This window comes from Tachyglossus aculeatus, chromosome 16 (genome assembly GCF_015852505.1).
Source record: "Tachyglossus aculeatus isolate mTacAcu1 chromosome 16, mTacAcu1.pri, whole genome shotgun sequence".
NCBI classification, from domain to species: Eukaryota; Metazoa; Chordata; class Mammalia; order Monotremata; family Tachyglossidae; genus Tachyglossus; species Tachyglossus aculeatus.
Window position 1 is genome coordinate 37,080,518 of NC_052081.1, and position 27,548 is coordinate 37,108,065.

Here is a 27,548-nt window from a genome sequence, read left to right on the forward strand (position 1 = left end):
GTGGTCTGTCCTGAGGCACAACATCCCCGACCGGACAGAGCGCTGATGCTTCCCCTCCCCCCTTAACCCTGAGTCACGGCCTCTCCCTCCCCTCCTGCTTCCTCCCCGTCCCTCTCCCTTCCCCCCTCCCCCAGCCGAGCCCGCCCGGCAGCAGCCCAGCAAGCGCCGGAAACGGAAGATGTCGGGAGGCAGCACCATGAGCTCCGGGGGCGGCAACGCCAACAACAGCAACAGTAAGAAGAAAAGTCCGGCCAGCACCTTCGCGCTCTCCAGTCAGGTACCTGTAAGCATCCCGTCTTCCTTCTCTCTTCTTGCTGACGTGCCCCCGCCGCCACCATGGCCGCCACGCCTCCCCTCTGCCACCTGCCCTGGCTCCCAGCCATCCCTTCGCAGCCGCAGTCGGCCAGCTCAGTCAGGGCCTCCTCCGCCTCCTCCTCTCTCCCCTGGTCCACCCGTAGTCACCCAGCTGCTCCAGGGAGAGAGGTAGTCGACTCCCCTGTAGTCCCATGGCCCCACCAGCCCCCCAAACCCCCTCAAGGCCCATGAAGTTCTCCCTCATACCATTCGTTCATTCATTCGATCGTATTTATTGAGCGCTTACTGTGTGCAGAGCACTGTACTAAGCACTTGGGAGGTACAAGTTGGCAACATATGGAGACGGTCCCTACCCTACAGCGGGCTCACAGTCTTCAGACACTGGTGGGTGGACTTTGGGGAGGGGACTTCGGGGACTTGGAGGAGGTCGCTCTAGTTGCCATCTCTCCTGGATTGGGAAAACTTCCCACCAGGTGATGTCTCACGGGGTCCCCTGTGTTGGTTGGCGGGGAGCGGGGAGGCTGTGGAGGGGTTGGCGGGGTGGGGGGTCACCACTCCTTGGATTATGTTCCCGGCCCTCCTCCTCTTCCAGGATGTGATGGTGGTGGGGGAGCCGACCCTGATGGGGGGGGGAGTTCGGGGACGAGGACGAACGACTGATCACCCGCTTGGAGAACACGCAATTCGACGCGGCCAACGGGCTGGACGATGAGGACAGCTTCAACAACTCGCCCGCCCTGGGCGCCAACAGCCCCTGGAACAGCAAGCCGCCCTCCAGCCAGGAAAGCAAGTCCGAGAACCCCACGTCGCAGGCTTCGCAGTGAGGCCGCCCCCGGCCCCGGTGAGCCCGCGGGAGAGAGGAAGAGGAATCAAAAGAACTGAGCAGAAACCGATCTACCTGGAAACAGGAGGGGGAGTCGGGACTGGAAGGTGCCAGGGGGTGGCCGGGTGGGTCTCTGGGTGGCCCTGAGGGACCCCTGGTGCCCCCGACCGTGGGGCCGCCGTGGCTGCCAGGGCCTGGCTTCTCCCGGTCATCTGCCGCCACTGCTGCTGCCAGCCCTGGAGAGAGGTTGCCACAGCTGAGCTCCAGCAGCCCTGAGCCCCCAGCGGCTTCTCCACAGAGGGGCCCAGCGCCCCCCACCCCCTGCACCCTGCTCTCCTGCCCCCCACCCCCAGCCAGAGCCCGCGGGCACCACCCACAGACCACGTGGGGCTGCCCACTGAGACTTGGGTCGGGACGGGCGGGGCTGAGCCTCTGCTGCCCTCTCACCTCTTCCCCTCCCACAGGGACTCTGAGCTTCTCTCCCCCCTTTTGCAGTTCCTGTCAGGAGGGTAGAGGGTGATCCAGGTCAAACTGCGGTGGGGAGGGCAGAGGAGACCCCTTCTTGGTGTTGGCAGCTGAGGAGCTAAGTTCCCCCTCGCATCTCCCTCCCCCGGTTCCCAGCTCCTGAAACCCCTGACTTCTCTCTCTCTCTCTCCTCTCTCCCCCTCCCTCTCTCTTTTTTAAAATAATAATAATAAAAACATAAGTTTTAAAAAAAAAATCGACCCCCCCACTCCACTCGCCCTGCATTCCTCCTGCCTCTTCCCTCCCTCCTCCCACCCGTTTGGGTTTCCTTTGGCCCCCGGTGGGCGGGTTGGGGGGAGGAGGTGGGCCAGGTCCCTGTTTTCTACAATTCAGAGCTTCAGACCATTTTCCTTTTTGGTCCACCGGAAGGGGCCGGGGGCAGACGCTGGGACGGGGAAGGGCTGGTGGAGTCCCCCCTCTGTCCACCCACCCCCCCCGCCCCTGCCCCAGTGTAAAACTTGTGTGCTGTTACCCCCCTCCCTCCCCCAGCCCCCAACTCTACCCTCCTCCCAGCACCGCTTGGGTTTGTGTCCCTCGTGCTTGTAAATCTCCACACCGTAGAAGATCATGTGTATTATACTGACCTGTGACCTTTCAATGTGTTCCGCTAGAGCAGCTGTGTTCGGGGAGCCCTCTACCCACCCCCAGGGCCTCCGTGGGGAAGGGGCGTTGATTGCCGGTCACACAGTAGGAGCGGGCCTGGCTCCCCTTCCCCTCTGGCCCCAGCCCTGCTGGGGGGCGGTGGGCTGGGGCGGTGGGGGGGGTCCACTGGTGTTCGTCTCCGTATTTCTTTTTGAGTTGTTTCATCCCCTGTGTGTTAGGGCTAGAGGAGAAGGGGCCCCCCACAGGGTCAAGAGGGGGTGTTGGTGGGCCTCCCGCTTCCCTAGTCCCCCCTCCGGGATAGAAATAGGGCCAGTGGGCATTGGGCCGCCCCTCGCCGTGCCCACCCACCTGCTGGGCAGGTCACAGGGAGCATCATGCCAGGGGGCCTCTGGTGACCACAAGGGGGAGCCCCGGGATCGCCTCTGCCCCAGATTCCTGTGTCCAGGCAGAAGGACCTACTGGGAGACTGGGAAAGCTGGGAGGAGGGGAGTGGAGGTGTCCAGGCCTATCTCCAGGGTGACGGGGAATGGAAAGCGCTTGTCTCGGATTCCGGTTACAGCGGCTTGCAGGACCCCTTGTTGCTCCAGAACTCCTTCTGTAGTGCTCAGACCCAGGTGGGGGACAGAGAGAGAGAGAGGGGAAGGAGTGGGATCCAAGGCTCTACGTCCTTCCCCGAGCTGGGGCTGATCCCTGATGCCTGCACCTTCCTCTGCCCTGTTTCAGGACCCTTCTCCACACTGCCCCTCCCCCCCCCATCCCATTCCCACCCCCCATCCTCTCCTCTGCTCTCTCCTAGAGCCCAGGAGAGACCCTCAGCTAAACGGCCCACCACCCTCCCCTGGCTCCACGTCAACCCTCCCCAGCTCCCCAGGCAATGTAAGGTGGGCTAGGGGGCTCATTTCCTTGGTCTCCCCCAGTCCCATCAGGGCCAGAATGAGTTAGCAGGGGTTGGAAGGTACAGGCAGGCAGAGGTAGTTGGAGGGTGCTCCCCCCACCCCCCTGTGATGCCTCTTTTTTTTTTTTTTTTTTTTGCATAGTTTGTGCCATTTCGGAGTCATGTATGGTACCAATAAATGACTTTTTGGTTTGACGCTGTCCCTGCCTGCTTATTTGGGTTTATGACTTGCCCCCCACAACTCCCAAACGCAGCCCCAATCCTTTCACTCGTAGTCTGAGGCCCAGCCGGTAGCATAGTGGGTAAGTGTGACTCGTGGGATGGAGACAAGGTCCTTGCTTGGGTGAGAGGGACAATTCTCCCGCCTAGGAGGGCCGCCTTGCTGTCTCTCCAGTTTCCACCTTGCTCTATTGGTTGTTGAGACCTTGGACAAACCCTCATCCTGTTCCCTTCACCCCCACCCTCTATGGAAATTAAATTTGGGGGCCAGTACAGGCCCACTTTCCATAGCCACCATCAAGCAGCCACGGGCTAGCCCCAGCTCCGCTGCCTCAGGCTGTTGGGGGAGGTCAGGAGGTCCTAGTCAGGCGGTGGCCCCTAATTGGCACCGGTGCCAATTAGGGGCCACCGAGAGAAGACCTGAAAACAAAGGCCGGCCCAGGGACTAGTGAGTCTCTGGCCCAAATCCCTTCTTGCCCTCTCCAAGTCTGCACCTGAGCCTGCGGGACTGAGAGCAGGAGAGCCTGCCTAGCTGGGGTCTCAGCAATTGGGGTTGATGGGATGTGGGGGATGGCAGGGTGGTTGTATTGCCAGTCCCCTCCAGAACTGGAGGAAGCCGCTCTGCTGGTCTGCGATTCTCATGTCTCTTGGCAGGAGAACCAGGATATAGAAATCCGAATGTGGGAACCAGGATGTGGGGCCGCTTCAAGGGGCGGAGGAGTCCTGAGGGAGGGGGACCGGGAATCCCTCAGTGTTGTCATGGGGATATGGTGCGTGGCTTTGCTGTGTCTTAGAGACAGCAGCAGGCAGGGAGGGAGGAAGGGAGGGGTCAGCTTTTAGGGCTTAGTCTCCCACTCCCCCCTCCCCCCCCCCCACAACTTAATATTGGCCTGGACTGCCACTCCCTGCCCTGACCTAGCCCAGGCTCCTTCCCCGGGCCTTTCCCCTAAAGGGAAATGCCAAGGGGAACAGGAAGTCTAGGTCCTTGATGCCCCTTTCATGCAGCTGAGCCACAGGTTTGGGGGTCACTCCTCTCCCCGGCCTGGCTCTTTGTTCCCTTGAGTAGAACTGGGCCTGAGGCCTGACGGCAATGCCTCCTCCCCAAGGCCAGCCAACCCTGTCACTCTGACTGGGGGCTGGTCCATCCAAGACCAGCACCCCTCTGAGGACCAGTCAGTCCCCTGTACCCCCACCCTGGGCTATCAGCTCCCTGTCCCTCTCCAAGCCCTGTCATGGAGCAAGAAGCAGAGAACTAGAGCCAGGGAATCAGGGGGTCTGGGCCCACCAGCTGTGACCTTAGGACGGGGAGGCGGGGCATGGTGGAAAATGCTGCTTGTGAGATCTGGGCCTTGGCCAGCAGGAAGGAGCAGAGAGGGGAGGGGCAAAAGAGGGAGTGTCGGTTGGGAGGAGGGGGTGTCAGTTCAGTGGGGGCCTGACCCCTCCTCCCTGCCCTTTTCCAGCTCTCCCGCCCCACCACCTGCGGCACTCTGCCCTGGCCTGGTCCTGCCCAAACAGCCGGACTGCCCTTGGATCTCCTCCCAGGCTCACCTGCTGCCTCTGCTCACTGCTCTCAGGCCCACCTGCTGCCTCCTGTCCCACCCAGGGGCTCCCGCCCCTCTAGACAGGTACACATCTGGGGGGAAGGAGAAGGGAGCGGAAAGGAAGGAGAGAGAGGCCAGTCCAGGGGAGAGGTGAGTGTGGCGGGGGCGGGGAGGGGTGGTCAGGCATGATCAATCACTCCAGGTGTAAAACAGGCACTGGGTTCCACGAAACCTAATGTGTGGGGCATTACAGCTGTGGGATTGTGGGTCTTTCTTACCATTCTGGTTACCTATGCAGAGTTCCGGGCAGTGCTCTGATCTGGGCAAGAACCCCATAGTTGTGGAGCCTGACCATCCCTCTTTATTGCTGGGCCGGCTCCAAAGTGTCTGTCTCGCTGTCCCAGTTCCTTCCCTCGGGGCACCTTCCCCAAGACAGACCTTGTCCCCAAGCATGTGTGTGTGTACGCACACATGTACACAAGTCCACCAGCCTACTGGGGGTCTGCAAGAAGTGAGGGGCTGGTGAGGGGCCCCACCAGGTTGGAAGAGATCTCCAGCCCTGCCCAGGATTTCCCAGTGTCAGGGCGTGTGGAAGACTTCACAGCTACCATCGACTCCCACTAATAATCCCTCTTGCCTCATCCTCCAGGGATCAGGAGTTCCCCACTTGCCCAGCACGAGTGAAGCGCTGGGCTGGTGGGGAGAGAGCCTGGCTTCCGGGGCCTGACCCCTCCACACTGCACTCCCGACTGTGCTCCCAGCTGCCCTCCGGTCTCTGGTCCCCTCAGCCGGCCCCTGAGCTCTCCGCAGCTGGAGGGCAGATCTTCAGCATGGAGTTGGGGAACCTGACTGAGCCGGTCTATGAGCTCATCCCGGGCCTGGCACCCGGGGACCTAGGGGGGCTCAGGGGGCTTCATGCCATGGTGCAAGGCTTCCTGGGACTGGTGCAGCCCAACCCCTTCCCCCAAGGTAAGAACTTTCCCCTGGACTGTGTCCCTTCCCTCTCCCTGTCTACCTCCAGGCCCCTCCACTTCCAACCTGCACCCTTGTCACTTCCCTCTCCATCTGTCTCCATCTCCCTCCCCTGGCAATCCAACTTCCCCCCACCACTCCGCTCAACCTCCAAGCCGTGGGAGCCCAAAAGGAAACATACTGACATTTTATTTAAAATTTTTTTTTTCCTTAAATGGTATTTGTGAAACATTTACTATGTATCAGACACAGCCCTAAACGCTGGGGTAGATACAGGCTAATCAGGTTGGACATGGTTCATGTCCCACTTAGGATTCACAGTCAGTACCCATTTTACAGAGGAGGTAACTGAGGCACAGAGAATTTAAGTGACCTTTCCCAGGTCAGACAGCAGGCAAATGGTGGAACAGGGATTAAAGCCCACGTCCTTCAGACTCCCCTCTAGACTGGAAGCTCATTGTGGGCGGGGAATTTGTCTGTTATATTGTTATATTACACTCTCCCAAGTGCTTAGCACAGCTCTCTGCACACAGTAAGTGCTCAATAAATAGTACTGACTGACCGACTCCCACTAGACCATGCTGCTGGCCTATGCACGCCATGGCACACAAATAGTTACACCACACAGAGACCCAGCCCCCCTCCCCCCCACCCCCTCGCCTCATATATATTAATTCCCAGACTGACTCTCCCAAAGACTCATGCGCCCAGGGTTACTCAAACCACTACCTATGTTCATTTATTCAATCACATTTATTGAATGAATGAATACAATGTTCCCACCCGTGTGGATACCAGTTGGGGCTCCAGGGAGACCAGGGCAGAGGAAGCCCTGGGGTGAGTGGGAAGGTTTAGAGGTGGTCAGAGACCCCTAGCTGGGGGAACCTGGCAGGAAATGCACAAATAGTAGAGAATTTGGGGGCTGCCTGAGAAGGTTATGGAGTTGGAGAAGGAACCAGAAACTGATCTTCTCAGTCTAATGCTGCTTGTTACTGTTTAATCAGGCTATGGGGCTCCTGTTTACAGAAGCAACTAGCACCCCTGCCCCTCCTATTTCCCACTCACCTGTGGCCTCTGACTCAGTACTTTCCCCTGCCCCTCAGGCAGTTCTTACAAGTGTGCCCCTCACTCGAGCAATTTCACAGCCGCTCTATTACTTTGACCCCCATCTCACCTGGCCCCCATAGCCTGCCGGCCCCATCAGCCAATGGTTCCCCCTCAAGATTGGGTTCTGGGCTCCAGCTTCCCTAGCAACCTGGGCCAGAGCCAGGTTGGGGCCCTCCTTCCCTGCTCTCTCTCCCTCCTGCCTCTCTCCTGGAGCTGGGGCACAGTTTCCAGATGCTATTGGGTTGAAGAGTAGAAATTCCAGGTGTTGTGGAGAAATGAAAACTGGAGAGAAGAGGGAATGAAAGGTCTCCGGACTAACTGCCTGGGGGGTTCCAAGCCCAGAAAGCTACCCTCCTCTTTGCCCACTGGGGAATGGAACAGACCAACAACCCACTGTGACCTTTGCTAAGGGGTGTAGTGGGGAGGGGGCCTAAGGGGAAGGGGAATGGGACAGGGAGAGGTAGTGTGGGGAGCAGAGAGTGAAGAGGGGAAGAGAGGGGATGTGGGGGCTGGGGTGGTGATTCAGTTAAGGGAAAAGCAAAGTCCAGATCCCTGTCGGGGAAGCCTTCCTGGAGGAGGCCCTCACCCTGGTCTCCACTCAGTTTTTATCTCCTTTGGGGAGATCTCACCATGCTTGATGCGGAGGAATAGGAGAAGCCTATGAAGGATATAAAAGGATGGAGAAATGTGCTCTGAGTGATGCTTCAAAAAGATGACCGGTGCAGCAGCGTGTAGTATAGATTGAAGGAGGGAGAAGCTGGAGATAAGGAAACTAAGAAAAAGGGAGTGTGGCCCAGTGGAAAGAGCATGAAATTTGGAGTCAAGAAGACCCAGGTTTTAATCAAAGATTTGCCACTGGTATCTACTGAGTGACCTTGGGCAAGGCACTTAGCCTCTTTGGGCCTCATTTTCCTCATCTGTAAAATGGGAATAAGATAGATTGTGAGCCCTGCGGTGTCAGGGACTGTGTCCCGTCTCACACCCTTGGATCTAAGTCTCAAGTGAGAAGAGAGGGAGGGAGGAGAACCAGGAGAGAACTTCATTGGTAAACAAAGTTGGAGAGTGTTTCTGGGAGGAGGGAATAGTCACCATATCAACTTCACCAGGATCAAATACACCAGCATCAAAGTTGAAAGGTCAAGATTGTTCAGTGTAGGAGAGGTATCCTGTGTGTCTGGGCTGAAGGCGAGGCCGCCCTGCCCAGAGAGAGGGGGAGAGACATGGTGTCACCTGAGCGCTCCCAGAAACTATTAAAATTGTATGTATGACCCCAAACCCGAAAGAAGCATGTGTGTGGGGTGATTAAAACTGAGCCATGGAGTAACTGCCATGCCAAAGGCAGTGGACAGTGGGCCCCGCTGGAAGCAGCAATAGCGAGCTTGGAAGAAGGGAAAAGTGGGATACAGGGAGAGGCTGAGGGATGGACAGGCCATAGGGGTCCAGGGGCAGTAAGGAGTAGCCAGCCAGGCCCAAGGGAACTGGTCTGCCTCAACTTCTAAAGCTGCTCTGACATCTGTGCCTTTCCACGAACTGTGGCATGCGCCGGAAAGAAGAGGGTAAATATATGTTCATGAGTGGGGCATTAATGGGTCAGATCACTGATCCAACCAGCCCAGGGTTCCAACCCCAACAGTGTCACTAGAGCACTCAGAGGAGCAGCGTGATGGGGACAGACTTCAGAAAGCAGGACAAGAGGGTACATAGGGCATACTGAGGAGGGAGGATGCCAGTCACCACCCTCTCTCTGGGGTCAGGTGGGCACCCCACCCCACATCGCGAACAGTTTTGGAATGTTTTGTTGCTCCCCAATGGCCTGAGAAAATTCCTCCAGTTTCTGCTGGGAAGAGTGTGGCGACTGGGAGCTCCAGACCAGTCCTTGGCACCGGGCACGGTGTCGTAGCAAAAGGGTTCCTGTGTCCCACTCTCAGGATAAAAAAGGATATGTGGATATAAAAGGATGTAGGATACCCAGGACATGGGACACCAGGCTATTTCCTTTTTCTTTTTTTCACAGAAGCATAAAAATCCTAGACTAAGAACTAAGGGAGATTAGCGAAACCCAATAGCAAGCATCTCAGTTAAATGAAGCGGCATTCAAACAATTCTCCAAAACACTATGAGAATAAAAAAGGTATAAAATTAAATCCAAATACATAGCAGAATCTTCTCCTTCTCTAGACTAATTCCCATAATGGAGTTAAACGGTCTCAGAATTCCCGAAAGTTATCTAGAGGGCCTAGTTCCCTGGTAGATCTTTTTTCTGGGAAGTGCTTCATTCCCCTTTTGTCTCTGGTTCCACTCCCTCCCTTCCACCCACTGCTCTTGGGGTCCTGAGGGCCCAACCAAAGACAGAAATGTCCTGGGCAGATGCTGGGCAGATGCAGGGCCGTGTTTCAAGTCTGTGAGGGGCAGGGGAAAGAAGAACAGGGAGATTAAAGGCAGAATGGGAGACAGAGGGACTCAGAGACATAGAGAGCTGGAAGTAGAGAAAGAGGATAGACACACACACACACATACAGGCCAGGTGACATTCCCTTACACTTATACAGAGGAACACACATTCATACACGCAGACACACACGTTTGGTAGGTTGCTGAATGGGCAGAGCCAGCAGAGGTAAGAAGCAGCTGCATCAGGGAGATAGATGAGATAGAGGTACAGTGAGCAGGTGACTTTAATGAGTGAAGTGCTTAGGTTGGGTTGTAGTAGAAAATGAGTGCGGTAAGATAACTAAGGGGCAAGCTGGTTGAGTGTTTAAAAGAGAGTGGTAAGGAGTTTCTGTTTTATGGTTAGGTGGATACCCAACCACTGGAGTTGTTTGAGGAGTGGGAGCCGTGAATTGAAGGGTTTTTGTTGAAAAATGATCCAGGCAGAAGAGTGAAGTATGACACGGAGTGGGGAGAGACAGGAGAGGTGGAGGTCAGCGAGGAGGCTGACGCAGTAAAGGTGGGATAGGATAAGTGCTTCCATCAGAGTAGTAGCAGTTTGGATTTAGAAGAAAAGAAGAATTTTAGCGGTGTTGTGAAGGTTGAACCGACAGGATTTAGTGACAGATTGACTATGTGGGTTGAATGAAAGAAGGGATAATGGCAGGATTTCGGGCTTGAGAGACAGGGAGGACAGTGGTGCTGTCTACAGTTATAGGAAAGATATGGGGAGGGCAGGTTTAGGTGAGAAGATGAGGATTTCTGTTTTAGACATGTCAAGGTGGAGGTGTCTGCAGGACATCCAAGAAGAGAGGTCCGGAAGCCAGGAGGAAATGCGAGACTGCAGAGAAGAGAAGAGGTCAGGGCTGGAGAAAGAGATTTTGGAACCATTCACATAGATTGTAGTTGAAGCTGGGGGAGCGAATGAGTTCTTCAAGGAAGGTGTAGATGGAAAATAGAGAGGAATTAAGAACTGAACCTTGAGGGCCTCCCACAGTTACGAGGTGGGAGGCAGAGGCGGCGCCCACGGAAGAAATGGAGAATAAGCAGCCAGAGAAATAGAAGGAGAACCAGGAGAGTACAGTGTCAGTGAAGTCAAGGTCGGATAATGTTTCCAGGAGAAGGGGGTGGTCCAAAGTATTATTATTATGATTATTGTCATAATCATTACTGTTATATGGTCTCTCAAGTTCTGTAGTGTCATCTACCTGGACTGTTTAACGAATGGGCAAAATTGAAATTCCAGGTTCATTTTCTTGCCCCACCCCTGGGTCACTACCCTCTCTCCTGTGGCCACTTGCTTGTGACTAGCCCTTCCTGGCCCTCCAGTCTAGAACACCAGTATTTACTTTCAGCGGCCCTACCCAGCCCTGAACAGCAATTATCAGTTACATACTTTCCAGAAATCATTTGCTTGTTAATTACAAGAGGTCAGAGTCATTCAGAAGTCAGGGTGGGAACAGCATATCAACCAGTGGTATTTACTGAGTGCTTACTGTCTGCAAAGCACTGTATTAAGCACTTGGGAGAGTACAATATAACAGTACAACAGTATTGGTAGACATAGTCCCTGCCCACAACAAGCATAGAGTTTAGCGGAGGAAGACAGACATGAATATAAATTAATGGATTATGGATATGTACTAAAGTGTTGTGGTTTATGCTAGAAAGGACATGTCCTGGGGTCGTAAGCAGGTATACAGGGGACCGGACACTATCAACACTTCCTTCCTCTTCCCCTCCTCTCTGTGCTCTCTGGCGCTCTGGTGTGCTGGGCAGCAGTAGCAGTCAATCAATCAATCAATCGTACTTATTGAGCACTTACTGTGTGCAGAGCACTGTACTAAGCGCTTGGGAAGTACAAGCAGTACAAGCAGTTGATAAACACACTTGGTAGTGGGGAGTCAGGGAGTCTATGTTAAAGGGGTTAAATGTCTAGGCACAGTCCATCATCATCATCATCAATCGTATTTATTGAGCGCTTACTGTGTGCAGAGCACTGTACTAAGCGCTTTGGAAGTACAAGTTGGCAACATATAGAGACAGTCCCTACCCAACAGTGGGCTCACAGTCCAGGGGCTGGGGGGTGGTCAGCCTCCTCCCAAAAGTCTGTCAGTGAATCATTCGTATTTATTAAGTACTTACTGTGTGCAGAGCACTTGGAAGAGTACAATATAGTGGACATACTCCCTGCCCACATTGAGTGGGGGAAAGCCTCTCTGCTGCCTCCCTCTCCTGCCCCAACTCCCTTCATCCACCCCCGGCTCTTCCTCATCTCCCTGACCTCTCTCTCTTCCCTCCCCCAGACTTGATCCAGAGTCTGATCCAGGGCCAAGAGGACTCCAGCACTTTCATCAAGGAGGTGTGAAGGGCTGGAGAAATGGAGAGAAACTGCAGGGGCCTCAGGGCCTCTGCTGTCTTGCTTCTCAGGCTTTGGGCTCCCTCATCCCCTCCCTGCCACCAAACCAATCCCCACCCACCGCCATAGGATCCGGGCAGGCTATCCTTTCTCCAGACAGGATGGCAGGAGCCATCGCTCTCTACTCTGCCAGCCCCTGCCCCGCAACACAAGTCCAGAGGTGCTAGTGGTTATCCCACGGCAGTGCTTGGGGAAATAGAGGGGTGGGCAAGGGAGGAGCAGCCAGCTCAGGAGATCTGTAGCTGAGTGGATCTCCAAGGGGGAGCTCTGGAGGGTCTTGGGGCTGGGAGGTTGAGAAGACAGAAAGACCTGAGCTACCAAAGGTTGGGGAGGGGGGAATCACAAGAATTTGGATGGAGCCCAGACGGTTTGGTGCTGGGATGGCCCAACCCTGTCCCTCGGGCAGGAGGTAGTTGAGGATCTGCGGGGATAGGGGAGTCACAATGGGGAGGGGAAAGGGGAGACTGAGTCCCCTGCTCCAGCCTGACCTCTGACGTGCCAGGTGCTGGCGTATGAGGCTGGGTTCCTCGTCTGCCTTCTGCTGGGGCTGCTGTTTGTGGTGCTCGTGCCCCTGACAGGACTCTGCTTCTGCTGCTGTCGCCTGTGTGGAAATTGCGGGGGGAGAATGCATCTGAACCAGGACAAGGGCTCCACTGGCCGCCGCCGGACCCTTGCCGGCCTCCTGCTGCTGCTCTCCATCCTCCTCTTGTATGTACACTCCTGCTCCCTAACCCTCTAAGGCCCCTGGGTGCCTTGACTCATGAGACTCCTCCACTTCCAGCCTGAATGCGTGTGCCCTTCCCTGTCACGGCCTCTTGACTGGTTGCGGGGGCCAGGGTGGGTGGCACATGCTTCTTGGGGGGCCTGACCCACTTATCTAGACTGTGAGCCCATTGTTGGGTAGGGACCATCTCTATATGTTGTCAACTTGGACTTCCCAAGTGCTTAGTACAGTGCTGTGCACACAGTAAGCGCTCAATAAATATGATTGAATGAACCTCTGCCCTCTGACCCCTCCTCTGCTCTCCAGGGCCGGGAACAGCCTCATCTTTGTCAGTAACAAGCGGATGTCTGAGGCTGTGTCCAGTGGCCCCGACTCCCTCAACGGCTCTCTCGGGAACATGCAGATCTTCATCCAATCCATCCCTCAGGTCAGCCCAGCCCTGATCCCTGCTGCCGTCCCCATTCCGATATTTGCCACTTCCAGCCTCTATCTCTCTTCATCCCAGTCTGGTGCTTATTGAGTGCTTACTATGTGCAAAGCACTGTGGTTCAGTGGAAAGAGCACGAGCTTTGGAGTCAGAGGTCATGGGCTCAAATCCCTACTCTGCCAATTGTCAGCTGTGTGAACTTGGGCAAGCCACTTAACTTCTCTGTGCCTCAATTACCTCATCTGTAAAATGGGGATTAAAACTGTTAGCCCCCTGTGGGACAATCTGATCACCTTGTAACCTCCCCAGCGCTTAGAACAGTGCTTTGCACATAATAAGCACTTAACAAATGCCATTATTATTATTTTTATTATTATTATTATTACTAAGCATTCCCTGCCCACAGTGAGGTTAGAGTCTAGAGAGTCCCAAGTCACTTTCTGCTCATTTTCCCCTCTCCTACCAGGACTTTGACAAGATCATAAAAGCCAGCAGCGAACCGGTTGGCGCTGTCAATGCCAGCCTGCAGGGTGAGTAGTCCCACCTCTGCCCCGTCCACCCACTCTGGTCCCAGATCCGGCTCAGAAAATGGTACCGGACATGGGCGCGGGGCATGATGTGGGTTGGCCGGCGGCGTCCGGGGGAGAAGGAAAGGGACCTCGGCTGGAGGCGACCTCAGGTGGGGAGACCTCGGGCAAAGAACGGTGCCTATGTCTCCACAGACATCGGGCAGCAGCTGGGGGGCAGGGTCCTTGTTCAAGTGCAGGAGGCGGTGTACCCAGCACTGAGCATCATATCCAAGCTGCTGTCAGGTCAGTGACGGAGGTCTTTTCTCCCTTAGATTATTCCCGTTTACTTGCCCCTGCCCTGGCCTAACCAGACTGGAGGGGCGGAGGGATTAGGGTGGTGGGAAGGGGACAGCAAGCAGGGAGAGAAAGGTTAAAGGGATAAGCATGATAAGTTATGACTCAAGCCACCCCACCCCGCCCCTTCCACCACAGACCATCCCTCTCCCTTCACTCCCTTCATCACAGTCCAGCTCCCCGGGCCCAGGTCCCCTGGTCCTGCTCCCTTGGCTCAGATCCCCTAGCCCGGTTCCTGCTCTCCCACCTGGCAGAGGCCCAGGGGACGGAGCAGGAGCTGTGGGTGATGAAGAATTCTTCGGAGAAGCTGCAGGACCCGTGGGAGATGCTGAAGCAAAACCTCTCGGCCGTGCAGAAAGAGCTGAGGGAGGCAAAGCAGGAGTGCGGGGACCCCTGCAAAAGCCTGGAGCTCAGTGATCTTGATATCAACTTTAACATCAGTGAGGTGTGAACCCCGAGTCCACTACCCGGTCCCAATGCACCCCCCCAAAACCCTCCCTCCAAACCTTCTCTTCCTTCTCTACTTCCCCTACCCACCCAGTTCTGCTCCCTCTAACCCAGCCCAGGGACCAGGCACCCCCCTACAACCCTCTGCTCCCCGATCTCCTCACTTCTGCCACTTCCCTGCCCCACGTCCCCCAGTCCCTACTTTTCCCCTTGTTCAGTCGTGTGCCCTGGCTCCTCTGAACTGGCCTCCTCCCCTCCAGATCCCTAATGTTCGTCCTGAAATTGAGCTGCTCAGCAACCTGTTGAACACCAACCCCCAAGCCCAGATTCAGCAGGTGAGCTCTCCCCAGTCCTGCCTTCCTCTCCCCAGCCCGGCTGCTCCCCAGAGGCAGCTGAGCCTAAGCCATCTGTCCTGGACCAACTCCTGACATTGAGGTCCTATCTGGCCCCGAACCTCGGTCCCCTGCTCTCCGTGTCCCCAACTTTCACATCACTCAGTCACACAATGGTATTTATTGAGCACTGACCATGGACAGAGCACTGTACTAAACGCTTGGTAGAGTACAGTACAATGGAGTTGGTTGAAACAGTCCCTGCCCACAAGGAGCTTATAGTCTAGAGGGGGATCACATCTCTGTTCCTGGGCTTAATTCCCAGCCTGGGGCTTCCAGGGTCCCTATCCTGCTCTTTTTGGGGCCCATCTCTCCTCCCTCTCTCTTACTGCTGCCCACATCCTCCCTGGCTCCTGATACTTCTCCAACATGGAAGGGCTAGGCTGGCAGGGAGGAGGCAACAGAGTGGGGAGGGGCTACACCGGAGCAGGTGGAACAGGGACACAAATGTGGGGTTCATTCATTCATTTATTCAATCATTTATTGAGCGCTTACCGTGTGCAGAGCACTGTACTAAGCACTTAGGAAGTACAAATCGGGAACATATAGAGATGGTCCCTACCCAACAACGCGCTCACAGTCTAGAAGTGGTGGGCAGGGGGGGAGACTGACAACAAAACATGTAGACAGGTGTCCAAACCGTCCACCCTACCACCTTCACCCAAAACCCGGATCTCACCTCAAAAGGGGGAGGAAATTGGCCTCTCCTCTCCCTTGCCTAGTCTCTCTGAATAATAATAATAATAATAATAATGGTATTTGTTAAGCATTTCCTATGTGCAAAGCACTGTTCTAATCACTGGGGACGTTACAAGGTGATCAGGCTGTCCCACTGGGGGCTCACAGTTTTAATCCCCATTTTGCATTCATTCAATCGTATTTATTGAGCGCTTACTGTGTGCAGAGCACTGTACTAAGCGCTTGGGAAGTACAAGTTGGCAACATATAGAGACGGTCCCTACCCAACAGTGGGCTCAAAGCAGAGGAGCAGGGGGTTTCCAGAGGGACTGGGAACCAAAGCGTGGGGAGTCCTGCAGAGAGGAGGGGCAGGGGGAAGCCCAAAGGAAGTAGGGGGGGCACAAGGGGCTGCAGGAGACCCAAAGAATTGCTCCTATTGGAGTCTCCAGGGCTGATGCAGCAGCATGACAGAGTGGATAGAGCACGACCCTAGGAGTCAGAAGGTCATGGGTTCTAATCTGACTCTGCCACTTGTCTGCTGTGAGACCTTGGGCAAGTCACCACACTTCTCTGGGCCTCAGTTCCCTCATCTGTAAAATAAGATTAAAACTGTGACCCCTAGGTGGGAAAGAGATTGTGCCCAACCCGCTTAACTTGTATCTACCCCAGGGCTTAGAACAATGCCTGGCACATTGTAAGCTCTTAACAAATACCACAATGAATTCTCGATGTTGGGGCGGGGGAAGCAAAAGTCCCAAGCCCAGTTCATTCCAAACCTCCCCGCTGCAATCAATCAATCAATCAATCGTATTTATTGAGCACTTACTGTGTGCAGAGCATTGTACTAAGCGCTTGGGAAGTACAAGTTGGCAACATATAGAGACGGTCCCTACCCAACAGTGGGCTCACAGTCTAGAAGAGGGGAGAGGGGGCAAGATGGTGGCTTTGGCCTCCGGGAGGGAGGTTTGAAGGAGGGTTGGGGCTACTAGGCTGCGATGAGTAGCGTAGATGTCTGCTTTCTCCCTCAGGCCTACCAAATTCTAAACAGCACCCCAGAGGCAGTGCATAACCAGACACAGGACTTCGTGGCAGGTACCTGGGAAGGGGGTCCCCACCTAACTCTCCCAGTCTTCCCAGCACCAAATCTCTTGATCTCAGCTCTCCTTACCCCCCACCCTCCCACACTGACCCCTCTCCTTCCCTCTGCCTCTCCATCGCCCACCCTCTAGAGGCACAGGACCTGTTGGAGAGCATCCTGAAGCAACTGGCCAGTATCGGAACGGAGAACCAGCTGATGGACGTCTTGGAGAATGTTGATGGGATGCTGGGCTTGGTTGGAAACCAGATCAAGGCCGTTGAACCCTATGTCTCCCAGGCTGATTGGTACAGGTGTGGCTGGGATGGGGATGGAGAAGCAGTGTGGTCTAGTGGATAGAGCATGGGCCCGGAAGTCAGAAGGACCTGGGTTCTAATTCCCACTCTGCTACTTACCTGCTGTGTGACCCTGGGCAAGTCGCTTCACTTCTCTGTGCCTCGGTTGCCTCATTTGTAAAATGGGGCATAAGACTATGAGACCCATGTGGGCCATGGACTGAGTCCAACCTGATTAATTTGTATCTACCCCAGCGTTTAATGCAGTGCCTGACACACAGTAAGCACCATTTTTTTTAAAAAAAAAAAGGGTGGGAGGGATAACTAGAACAGTCCGGGGGGCTGGCCTGAACCTGGTTGGTGAGGTTACATGGTTGAGTGTGCAAGATGTCCCATGTTAGGGGGCTTGAGTGTTTGTTAGGCTTCTCCTGGAACCTGACTCCTGCCCGTGTCCCGCTGGCTTCTCAGTTCCCCATGCCTTCTACGGACAGTGCCTCCTGTCCCGTCCCGACAGGTGGGTGGCCGGAGTATGTCTGGGCTGCGTGGTGCTCCTGGTGGTGCTCTGTTTCATGCTGGGGCTGCTGTTTGGCTCCCTGGGGCTGCAGCCCCACACCCTGCCCACCCAGCGTGGCTGCCTGTCCAACAGCGGCGGAAACCTCCTCATGGCGTAAGGACGGGGGTGAACGGGGGATGGAGGGACGGGGGAGCTAGTCCCGGGGGTGGGGGAAGGGGAAGCCCCTTCCTGGACTGTGGTTGGGGTGATGTGGGGATGGGACTTCCCCCAGAAGTAAGGTCCACTTGACAGTCTGGGTGGAAGGTTGGGGGGAGCAAGGGAACTTGGTTTGGGAGAGAGGCAGGGTAAGAGTCCTTGGAGCCACCTGGAGTTGGGCGCTTCCTACCCCGGGCAGAAGCAGAGGCATTGGAGGGGACAGCTCTGCTGCCGTGCCCCCTCCCAAATCCCAATTGCCCCCGGTCGGCCGACTCTGCAGGGGCCAGGAGTTGGCTGCAAAGTTCCCAGTTTGGGAGAGGATCACCTGCACCCTCTGCCCACTGCCGGCTGTCATGGGCTTTGACCCCTCCCTTGGGCACCCGGTGGCAGTGGGGGGAGCATTGTGCCTGAAATCATGGTGGAGGGGAGGGCAGAGCCGGGGCTTTACCCCTGCCCTCCCCCTCCCTCGGCCCCGATGTGTGCAGGGGTGCCGGCTTCAGCTTCCTGTTCTCCTGGCTGCTCATGCTGCTGGTGATGGGGCTCTTCCTGCTGGGCGGCCAAGGCTACACGTTGGTCTGCCAGCCCTGGCGCCGAGGGGAGCTCTTCCAGGTGAGGGAGAAGGAAGGAAGGAAGGAAGGAAGGAAAGAAGCCCCGGGACTGGGGAGCAGGGGCTGGGGCCAGGGAGCAGGGGCCCAGCTGGAAAGCAGGGACAAGGGCCAGGCCTGGGTCTGGGGAACAGGCTGGGGGCCAGGGCTGAGGAAGTGGTAGGGGACAGATGGGGGATAGTGGGCCCGTAAGCACCCTCAATCAATCAATCAATCAATCAATCGTATTTATTGAGCGCTTACTGTGTGCAGAGCACTGTACTAAGCGCTTGGGAAGTACAAGTTGGCAACATACAGAGACAGTCCCTACCCAACAGTGGGCTCACAGTCTAGAAGGGGGAGACAGAGAACAAAACCAAACATACTAACAAAATAAAATAAATAGAATAGATAGGTACAAGTAAAATAAATAAATAGGGTAATAAATATGTACAAACATATATACATATATACAGGTGCTGTGGGGAAGGGAAGGAGGTAAGATGCGGGGGATGGAGAGGGGGATGAGGGGGAGAGGAAGGAAGGGGCTCAGTCTGGGAAGGCCTCCTGGAGGAGGTGAGCTCTCAGTAGGGCCTTGAAGGGAGGAAGAGAGCTAGCTTGGCAGATGGGCAGAGGGAGGCCATTCCAGGCCCGGGGGAGGACGTGGGCCGGGGGTCGATGGCGGGACAGGAAGGCTGAGTAGGTGCGAATGAGGTTGTCGTTAATGTAACTTGGTGATAACAAGGGCCTTTTTCCCGGGGTGGCAGGGGGGAGTCAGTCAGGACCGGACCGGGAAGGGGGGTTGGGGGGCCACTATCAGGAAGGTCGCTTAAGTGGGTGGGGGTGGAAGTAGGGGGTGTCTATGGCGGCGCTCGGAGGAGAGGAGCCACAGACCCTCAGCCACAGACGCTTGGCTTTGTGGATTGGGAGAAGTGGGATGAGGACCACTGGGGGTTCCAGCTTCTTCTCGCCCCCGCCCGCCCTCAACTATGCTCCCAAGTTTTCTCCTTGGTGGAGGTTGCCTGCCAGCCTTCAATGGGGGCCCCTCCCACCCTCTGACTTTCAGGTTATTGACTCGGGTCTGTTCCCTGGACTGAATCTGTCCCAGCTCCTGGGGCTGGAGAACAGCATATTGACCCTAGGAGGCTTCTACAAGTGAGTGCCTGGGTGGGGGCAGACACATCCCAGCCCATGCTGGGGCAGTGGGAACACACAGGGGAGGGGTGGCGGGGAGAGAAGCGCTGAAGCCTAGTGGTAAGAGCACAAGCCTGGGTGTCAGAGGACCTGGGTTCTAATGCCCGCTCCATCTGTGCCTGCCGTGTGACCTTGGGCAAGTCACTTAACTTCTCTGTGCCTCAGTTACCTCGGTAAAATAGGGATTAGGACTGTGAGCCTTACATGGAAATGGGACTGTCCCCCAACCAATGATCTTATATCTATCCCACTGCCTGGCACACATTAAGCTCTTCACAAATACTAGAGTGTAAGCTCACTGTGGGCAGGGAATGTGCCTGTTTATTGTATTGTACTCTCCCAAGCGCTTAGTACAGTGCTTTGCACACAGTAAGCACTCAATAAATACGATTGAATGAATGAGCAAACGAATAACAAAAAGCAAAAAAGAGGGAGGTGGGGGCAGACCAAGACACGTCTAAGTGCCCAGGCCCCTGCTCCGTCTGCAGCTTCCCACATGAGCTGCCCAGGGAGAGGGGCCCATCCCCCCCACAGCCTTGTTTCTGGGGCCCTCCTGCTTCATATCTCCCTCCTTTCCTGGGCCCCTGACCTTTGCTTTCCTTCCCCAGCCCCCGCCTCTGCACTTGCTGCTCTCTCGCTAGCTCTGCCTCACCCCACTTTCCCCCCCACAGTAACTGTCAGCACAACGAAGCCCTCTGGTCCACGCTGAACTTGGATTCGGTCATTCACCTGGACGGCTACCTCAACCTCAGCCAGGTCACACATCTCCCCGTCCTTGGCCCTTGGCTCTGGCATCTCCTGGCACCCCGATCCCCGGTCAATGCCCCCCACAAACCCCGGCCCCCTCAATGCCCCGCTGAGCCCTAGTCTGCTCCTGACCCACTACCTTTCCGGCACCCCAGCTTGGCCCTCCCAGAGCTCTTGCCTTCCTAGATTCGTACCCCCTTGGAGCTGCGACCCTGCCGCTCATTGCCTCACCCCCCTCCCAACTTGTCTCCCCAGTACAAGGACCAGATCCAAGACAGCTTTGACAAAGTGCAGATCCACACAAACTCTGTCACCCTGCTGGCCCCCAAACAGCTGGCTGCCTTGGAGAAACTAGGCCACTCAGGGCTGCAGGGGCTGAACTTCTCGGACTCCTTGAGCCAGGTGGGGATGGTCGGTGGGGGAGGGATGCCCCCTCACCCCTCCCAAGCTGGGACATTGCCATGATCTTTCAGCTAATAAACCCCGGGGCTACCTTGCCCAATTGCGGGAGGGGCACTCACCCCCGAGGAAGCCCCTCTGCAGAGGTTGGAGGTTTCTCCCACCTGCTCTGTTCTCCTTCCCTCCAGCTAGGGAACAACCCCACCAAGGAGAATCTCGGGAAACTGGCCACGCAGATGGATGCCCTGGCATCGTCTCTGGTGAGGGGCCTATGGGGTCGTGGGGTTTGGTGCCTGGAATGGGCCCCGCTCCTTTCTGGGTTTCCTCCTTCTCTCCAGGGTGAGCCCCGGGTGGTGGGTAGAGGAGGGCATGAAGGGTCACGGCAGGAGTTGGAAGCAGGAGAGGGAAATAGGACTCTGTCGTCCCTCCCTTGCCAGCCTATGAGTGCTCCAAGCCACAGCAGGCTCCCGGACCCTTGGCATCCTGGCCCATTGGCATCCCAGCCCTCTGGTGTCCTGGCCCTTTGGCCACCCAGGCCCTTTCTCAGCCTATTTCTCATCTCCCTTAGCCTTTGTTATCTGTCTCTGTGCCTGATTCTCTACAGTGTAAACTCCCTGTGGGCAGGGAATTTGACTACCAACTCTGTTGTACTCTCCCAAGCCCTTAGTACAGTGCTCTGCACATGGTAAGCGCTCAATAAATGCATCGATTGAGCCTCGAACCTACTCTGCCCGTTTGGTTATTTTTCTTGGGATCCTCCAGAAGCAGTCTAAGCCAGACTTGGCCAAAAAGCTCCAGAAAGGGGCCGAAGATCTGCGGCATCTTCAGGACCCCTTGGACAAGATCGTCCCTGAGATGGTGAGCGCCCGGGCCCCCAGAACTCGCCCACCACCTCTTCTGACGCCCCTTTCCACCCCATTCCCAATTCCGTACCCCAGGGTGGGGGCTCCCCTCTTCTGTTTTTACTCTTCCCTGCTCTAGTTTCTCCTTTTGCCACAAGACGACACTCCCACCTCTGCCAGCCCGGAGCAGCCCCCTCCCCTCGCCGGTAGACCGGTGGACGGACCCTGGATGGGGTAGAAATACCGACCCCGCATCAGTATCCCGTTAACTTGCCCACCCCCTCTCTTGCGGATGGTCCTCTGAGAAAGTCCCCTCTTGGCTAACCATTCCCACTCCCTCCTCCTCCTCTTCTTCTCCTCTTGTGTCCCCAGCAATCCCTGAACCGGAGCCTCCTGCGGCTGGAGGGCTCCATCCAGCAAATACCAGTGAGTGTGGGCCGGGGGCAGGGGAAGCGCGCTGGGGCAGAATGGGGGAAAAGTACAGTGCTGTGCATAGTAAGCACTCAATAAATAGAGAAGCAGCGTGGCACAGTGGAAGGAACCCGGGCTTTGGAGTCAGAGGTCATAGGTTCAAATCCCCGCTCCGCCACTTGTCAGCTGTGTGACTTTGGGCAAGTCACAATCAATCAATCAATCGTATTTATTGAGCGCTTACTGTGTGCAGAGCACTGTACTAAGCGCTTGGGCAGTACAAGTTGGCAACATATAGAGACAGTCCCTACCCAACGGGCTCACAGTCTAAAAGGGGGAGACAGAGAACAAAACCAAACATACTAACAAAATAAAATAAATAGAATAGATATGTACAAGTAAAATAGAGTAATTAATATGTACAGACATCTCTGTGCTTCAGTTCCCTCATCTGTAAAATGGGGATGAACACTGTGAGCCCCCCCCCCGTGGGACAACCTGATCACCTTGTAACCTCCCCAGCGCTTAGAACAGTGCTTTGCACATAGTAAGCGCTTAATAAATGCCATCATTATTAAATAGCACTGATTACTGACCGAGTGACTGGCAGGCATCAGAGCTGCCCCCGGGAGGATACGGGAGATGGGAGGGATGTGTGTGGGCCGGGGGGATGGCGATGGTACAGGGGGCAGGGATCGGGTCTGGGAATCCGGTCAGGCTAGAGTAGGGTGGGGTGGGGAAGACCAAAGCAAAGCCCAAGTCCCGCACTCAGGCTGCCTTAGGATTCAACCCTGGAGCAAAGGGAAAACCGGGGTGGGGGTGGAGTGGGAGGGGAACCACCCTCCCGGGGTGGGAGGGATTGCTACCTGCAACTGGGGTAGGAGGGGGCGCCCTCCACCCTGGGATTCATTCATTCAATCGTATTTATTGAGCGCTTACTGTGTGCAGAGCACTGTACTAAGCGCTTGGGAAGTACAAGTTGGCAACATCTAGAGACGGTCTCTACCCAACAGTGGGCTCACAGTCTAGAAGGGGGAGACAGAGAACAAACCAAAACATTATTAACAAAATAAAATAAATAGAATAAACTTGTACAAATAAAATAGAGTAATAAATACGTACAAACATATATACATATATACAGGTGCTGTGAGGAGGGGAAGGAGGTAAGGCGGGGGGGATGAGGAAGGGGAGGAGGGGGACAGGATGATTCAATTCATTCAATCGTATTGAGCGCTTACTGTGTGCAGAGCACTGGACTAAGTGCTTGGGAAGTACAAGTCGGCAACAGAGAGAGGCGGTACCTATTCATTCATTCATCCAATCGTACTTATTGAGTGCTTACTGTGTGCAGAGCACTGGCCTAAGCGCTTGGGAAGTACAAGTCGGCAACAGAGAGAGGCAGTACCTATTCATTCATTCAATTGTATTTATTGAGCGCTTACTGTGTGCAGAGCACTGGACTAAGCGCTTGGGAAGTACAAGTCGGCAACAGAGAGAGGTGGTACCTATTCAATCGTATTTATTGAGCGCTTACTGTGTGCAGAGCACTGGACTAAGCGCTTGGGAAGTACAAGTCGGCAACAGAGAGAGGTGGTACCTATTCATTCAATCGTATTTATTGAGCGCTTACTGTGTGCAGAGCACTGGACTAAGTGCTTGGGAAGTACAAGTCGGCAACAGAGGAGGGGGCACTCCCTTGCCTAGATGGGAGGGGGGAGCCCCCTTGCCTGGGATGGGAGGTGGGAGGCCCCCTGCTTGAGATGGGAAGGGGCGCTCCCCTGCCTGGGATGGGATGTTTGGGATGGGAGGAGGGAGCCCTCCTGCCTGGGATGGGAGGAGGCTCCAGAGGGGTCCCCTCTGCTCCCCTCTGCTTCCCCGGGGTCGGACTAGGGGAGCTGGATCCATCTGATGGACACCATGACCAGTCCATTGTAGCCGCGGGAGTTGCGGGGACGGACAGTCCCCACCCCACTTTTAAGACTGGAAAACAGGCACGGAATGCGGCTCCCTGCCGCCACAGCCCATCCATCCGTGGTCGGGCCAGTTGGTCTCCCTACCTTCACGGCTGTCTCCCTTCCTCTGCCGCAGGCCCAGGTGAACGGGAGCCTTGACGCCATCCAGAAGGCCCAGAGATTCCTTAATGACTCTGTCCCCGCACTCATCAAGAACGTACGGACCTGTCCCCTGTCCTTCCTTTACTCCAAGACACTCCTTCACCCCAACGCCTCGTCTTCGGCATAAGTCTTCTGCTTAGAGAAGCCGCATTGCCTAGTCGATAGAGCACGGGCCTGGGAATCAGAAGGACCTGGGTTTTAATCCTGACTCCACCACTTGTGTGCTATGAGACCTTGGGCAGGATACTTATTGTCAGCTGTGTGACTTTGGGCCAGTCACTTAACTTCTCTGGGCCTCAGTTACCTCATCTGTAAAATGGGGATTAAGACTGTGAGCCCCACATGGGACAACCTGATCACCCTGTATCCTCCCCAGCACTTAGAACAGTGCTTTGCACATAGTAAGTGCTTAACAAATGCCAATTATGATTATTACTATTACTTTCTCTGGGCCTCGGTTACCTCATCCGGAAAATGGGGATGCGACCTGATTACCTTGCATCTTCTAACCCCACCCTTAGTACGGCACCAGGCCGTACTATTGACTATATTATTGACAAATAATATACATATACACAAACGGTATATATAATGTATACACAATATATACCATTCCTTATATTACATAATATATACTATACCTACTGAGTCCCCTGTGCTTCCTGAGGTATGTGTCTAAACCCAGGGTAAGTTCTATGTCTTAGCTGGGTCAACATCCACCCCCTCTACCTCCAAATTTAAAAGTTTTTACATCAGGGCCCTCTCACCTCATCCCTGGACATTTACAGTCTGTGCCCTCAGGACAACCCGGCTACCCACACCCCTCCAAGCTCTTAGTACTAGTGGTGGTAGTAGCAGCGTCTATTGAGTACCCTCTTGGCATAGTGCTCTTTATTAGGTGCTTAGGAAGTACAGAATACAAAGTGACATGTTCCCTGCCCAAAGGGAGCTTCCACTCCAGCTTTTGCTCCCCTCACCCATCTCAGCGCAGATCTGGAGGCAGATCTGGAAATCTCCGGCTTCAGCGTGGCCCCCTTCAGTCTCCTGTCCATGGGGTGCCTGGCTAACTGTGCCAACTGCAGTCTTTAAGAGAGCCTCCTCCTTCCCCTTTCGGCCTTCTCCCTCACTTCCCCTTCCCTGTTTGGCCCCAGGAGTCCGGGAACTTCCTCTACACCCAGTTCAGCTACTTCCAGAAGTATGTCGAGTGGGCCAGCCACATGGTGAGTCTGTGCAACTGGGGAGGGAGGAGGTGGGTGGGGATTTTGGAAAAAGAGAGAACCCCATCTTTTAGCTCCCATAGGCTGCACCCCTTAAATCCCTGTAGACGATGGCCGCCAGTTATGAAAACACACATTCTCGTCAAGCCATCCAGGCAGATGCCAATGTGCATTGCCAGACGTGAACACTTCTGGGGCAGGGGATGGCCCAGTTGTAGGGCTATTGGCTCTGAGCTGTGGCTACCGGCTTCTTGCCTGACCCTGGGGTAAAAAATGGCCTGGTGGGAGCTTGGGGTGTGGGGGTATCCCCTGCTGGGGGCCAAGTCCTGTGGGTCAGGGGATGTCTCATACCAAAATTATTATTGTTATCTTTATCTGCAAAACGAGGATTCAATACCTGTTCCCATTCCAACTTAGGCTGTGAGCCCCATCTGGGACCTGATGATCTTGTATCTACCCCCTCGCTTAGTATAGTGCTTGGCACATAGTAAGCGCTTAACAAATGCCAATTATTATAATTATTTGTATCTACCATCCTCAGCTGCGGAAGGAGATGGCTCACTGTGGTCCTGTGGCCCAGGTCCTGGACACTGTGGAGACTGTGGCCTGTAGTTTTGTCGTGGGCAACCTGGTGAGTGTGCCTATGGGTCAGGGGACTGTGGGGTGAGGGGATGATTGGCATCTCTTTGCAGTAACGCTTGGGAGTTGCCCTGGGCTGGGAGTTTGGGAGGAGGGGGCTTCCAAGGACTGAAAGGGGTCTCTTTCTTGCTCCACTGCAGAATGCCTTTTGGTTCAGCTTGGGCTGGTGTACGGTCCTTCTCCTTCCCGGTCTCATTCTAGCCATCCGGCTGGCCAAGTATTATCGCCGTATGGACACAGCTGAAGTCTACAGTGATGATACCTACATGTATGTACGCTCCCCCCCCGCCGAAGCTTGTGCTGTCTTCTCACTCTTCCTCTTGTCCAGTGACCCCCTCCCATTGCCCCGGCCCCCACCCTGCAGGACCTGCCCTGATAAATCAGGGACCCCGACCCCTCACTCCCTAAGAATCCATGAGAGCTCGGGGGTTTTGTGGCTGGGGGGTGGGGGGAAGGTGGGGCTGACTGGTCCTGTCTCACTGTTCTCTCCCCCTTTCTCCTCCAGGAACAGACAATGGTTTGAGATGTGAGTCGTGGCCGGGGGAGGGAAGGGGGTCCCCTGAAATCTCATCTTCCTTACAGCTGGGCAGCTCTCTCCACTGGTCCTTCCTTCTGTGGGAGGAGTCTCCCTCCCTTGACACGGGCCCCTAAAAGCTGGGTCTGAGGGGGTGGGGATGGAGAGGTTGGGGGGGCAGTCAGTCCAGGGCCACGGGACGTGACACCCTCCCTTAGAGACACCCTGTCCCTGTCGCTTTTGCCCCAGGCCCTTCACATTTCTCCCAATCTTGTCTTCCCAGGAGCCAGAAGCCATCACCTTTCCATTTCCCCAAGGTGGAGACAAGACACTGACAACTCCCTCTCCTCCAAACCATCGCCATGACAACAGGGAGGCCCGCCGAGCCCACCTCCCTTGGAGCTGGGTTGAAGAGGCTTCATCTCAGGGAGCTGCAAGGCAAAGTCTTGGCATCCCTCAAGCCTCTCTCAGGTGTTTACATGCCACAGGCTTTGCCCTCCCCTCCTCCTTCCTTCCCCTCAACTAAGGACAATAACCAGTGATTTTGACGGGGCCCCCACTCACCACGGGGAAGGGCAGCTTTCACCCGTGGGGACCCTCTCCTTGCCTTGGGTCCAGTCCCACCCTCTCAGCCCTGCTGGAGACCAGGCTGGGGAGGACAGCCACTGAGTCTTGTGGCAGGCTCTCCTCTTGCTGTGCATAGAAAATTCTACAGCCTCCAGAGGGCCTCCCTGCTCTACACCTAGTAGGCAAGTAGCTTTTGAACTTTGAGAGAAAATCAGGTGTGCATTTTTTCTTTTATGGCAAAACCTGGTCTGGTGTTTGCGAAGGAGGCAGCTGTTGACTTTGCTAATTCTACATGATGAGGAGGGGGTAGTACTCTCTGGAGCCTCCCCCGTCCCACCCCTCCTTCCATCCCCATTTTCACCAATAAACCAAGTTGACTGCACACCTAGATCCTGAGAAGAGTATAAATGGAACCACAACACCACACAGTCATACAAACTGTATGTGTGTGTGTTGGGGGGGAGGGGGGAGGGCAGTGGAGCTGAACCAAAAAAAGGGTTTGGTACTAAAGCTCCCTTGCCTCAGCCTCATCCTTCAGTTTGCTGTTCTCACAACGTCAGGGGGCTGACCGGGAGAATTTATCAGTCCCCGATGACGGAGGCGATGCGGAGGGGAGTTGGCTTTGGAAAGATGGGCCAGGACTATAGCTGCAGGAGAAGAGAAATTATTAATTGTGGGCAGATTGGTCCTCATGTGATGAGCAAGATTTCAGGGTGTAAAACGTCCATTTGGTCAGGCTGGGGTCTCCCCACCTATCACTCCTCCAAACGCAGCAATGAGGATGGATTGGATAGAACCCCCCCCGTCACACACACACTCCAACTCTTGGGTGAAAAGAGGAGGGGGCTTTCTGTCTCTAG

General features: G+C 55.3%; 2 protein-coding genes across 2 annotated transcripts in view; both read left to right on the plus strand.

Moving 5' to 3' along the window:
- Nucleotides 1-3,361, plus strand: part of LDB1 (LIM domain binding 1) — a 30,406-nt gene extending 27,045 nt beyond the window's left edge. The window contains 3 exon segments of the mRNA XM_038757932.1: nucleotides 135-277; nucleotides 908-940; nucleotides 942-3,361. Coding sequence (XP_038613860.1) covers nucleotides 135-277; nucleotides 908-940; nucleotides 942-1,139 — 374 coding nt within the window. The 3' untranslated portion in view covers nucleotides 1,140-3,361.
- Nucleotides 3,362-4,934: 1,573 nt separating this feature from the next.
- On the plus strand, nucleotides 4,935-27,067 carry LOC119938452 (prominin-1-A-like). Its single transcript, XM_038758288.1, has 25 exons — nucleotides 4,935-5,005; nucleotides 5,571-5,890; nucleotides 11,734-11,789; nucleotides 12,349-12,554; nucleotides 12,877-12,997; nucleotides 13,464-13,527; nucleotides 13,720-13,809; nucleotides 14,115-14,305; nucleotides 14,568-14,642; nucleotides 16,406-16,469; nucleotides 16,607-16,766; nucleotides 17,263-17,415; nucleotides 17,943-18,066; nucleotides 19,108-19,196; nucleotides 19,907-19,991; nucleotides 20,238-20,384; nucleotides 20,570-20,641; nucleotides 21,144-21,239; nucleotides 21,596-21,649; nucleotides 23,726-23,806; nucleotides 24,903-24,971; nucleotides 25,510-25,599; nucleotides 25,748-25,875; nucleotides 26,113-26,133; nucleotides 26,405-27,067. The coding sequence occupies exons 2-25, from the start codon at nucleotides 5,752-5,754 to the stop codon at nucleotides 26,454-26,456; spliced, it is 2,427 nt and encodes an 808-aa protein (XP_038614216.1). The 5' UTR covers nucleotides 4,935-5,005; nucleotides 5,571-5,751; the 3' UTR covers nucleotides 26,457-27,067.
- The last annotated feature ends 481 nt before the right edge of the window (nucleotides 27,068-27,548 follow it).

Excerpts from the sequence above, each read along its gene's own strand:
- LOC119938452 (XM_038758288.1), top strand. The coding sequence starts at position 5,752 with ATGGAGTTGGGGAACCTGACTGAGCCGGTCTATGAGCTCATCCCGGGC. Across the intron at positions 19,197-19,906 it reads ACCCTAGGAGGCTTCTACAA|TAACTGTCAGCACAACGAAG; the intron begins GTGAGTGCCTGG and ends TCCCCCCCACAG. Across the intron at positions 19,992-20,237 it reads GCTACCTCAACCTCAGCCAG|TACAAGGACCAGATCCAAGA; the intron begins GTCACACATCTC and ends TTGTCTCCCCAG.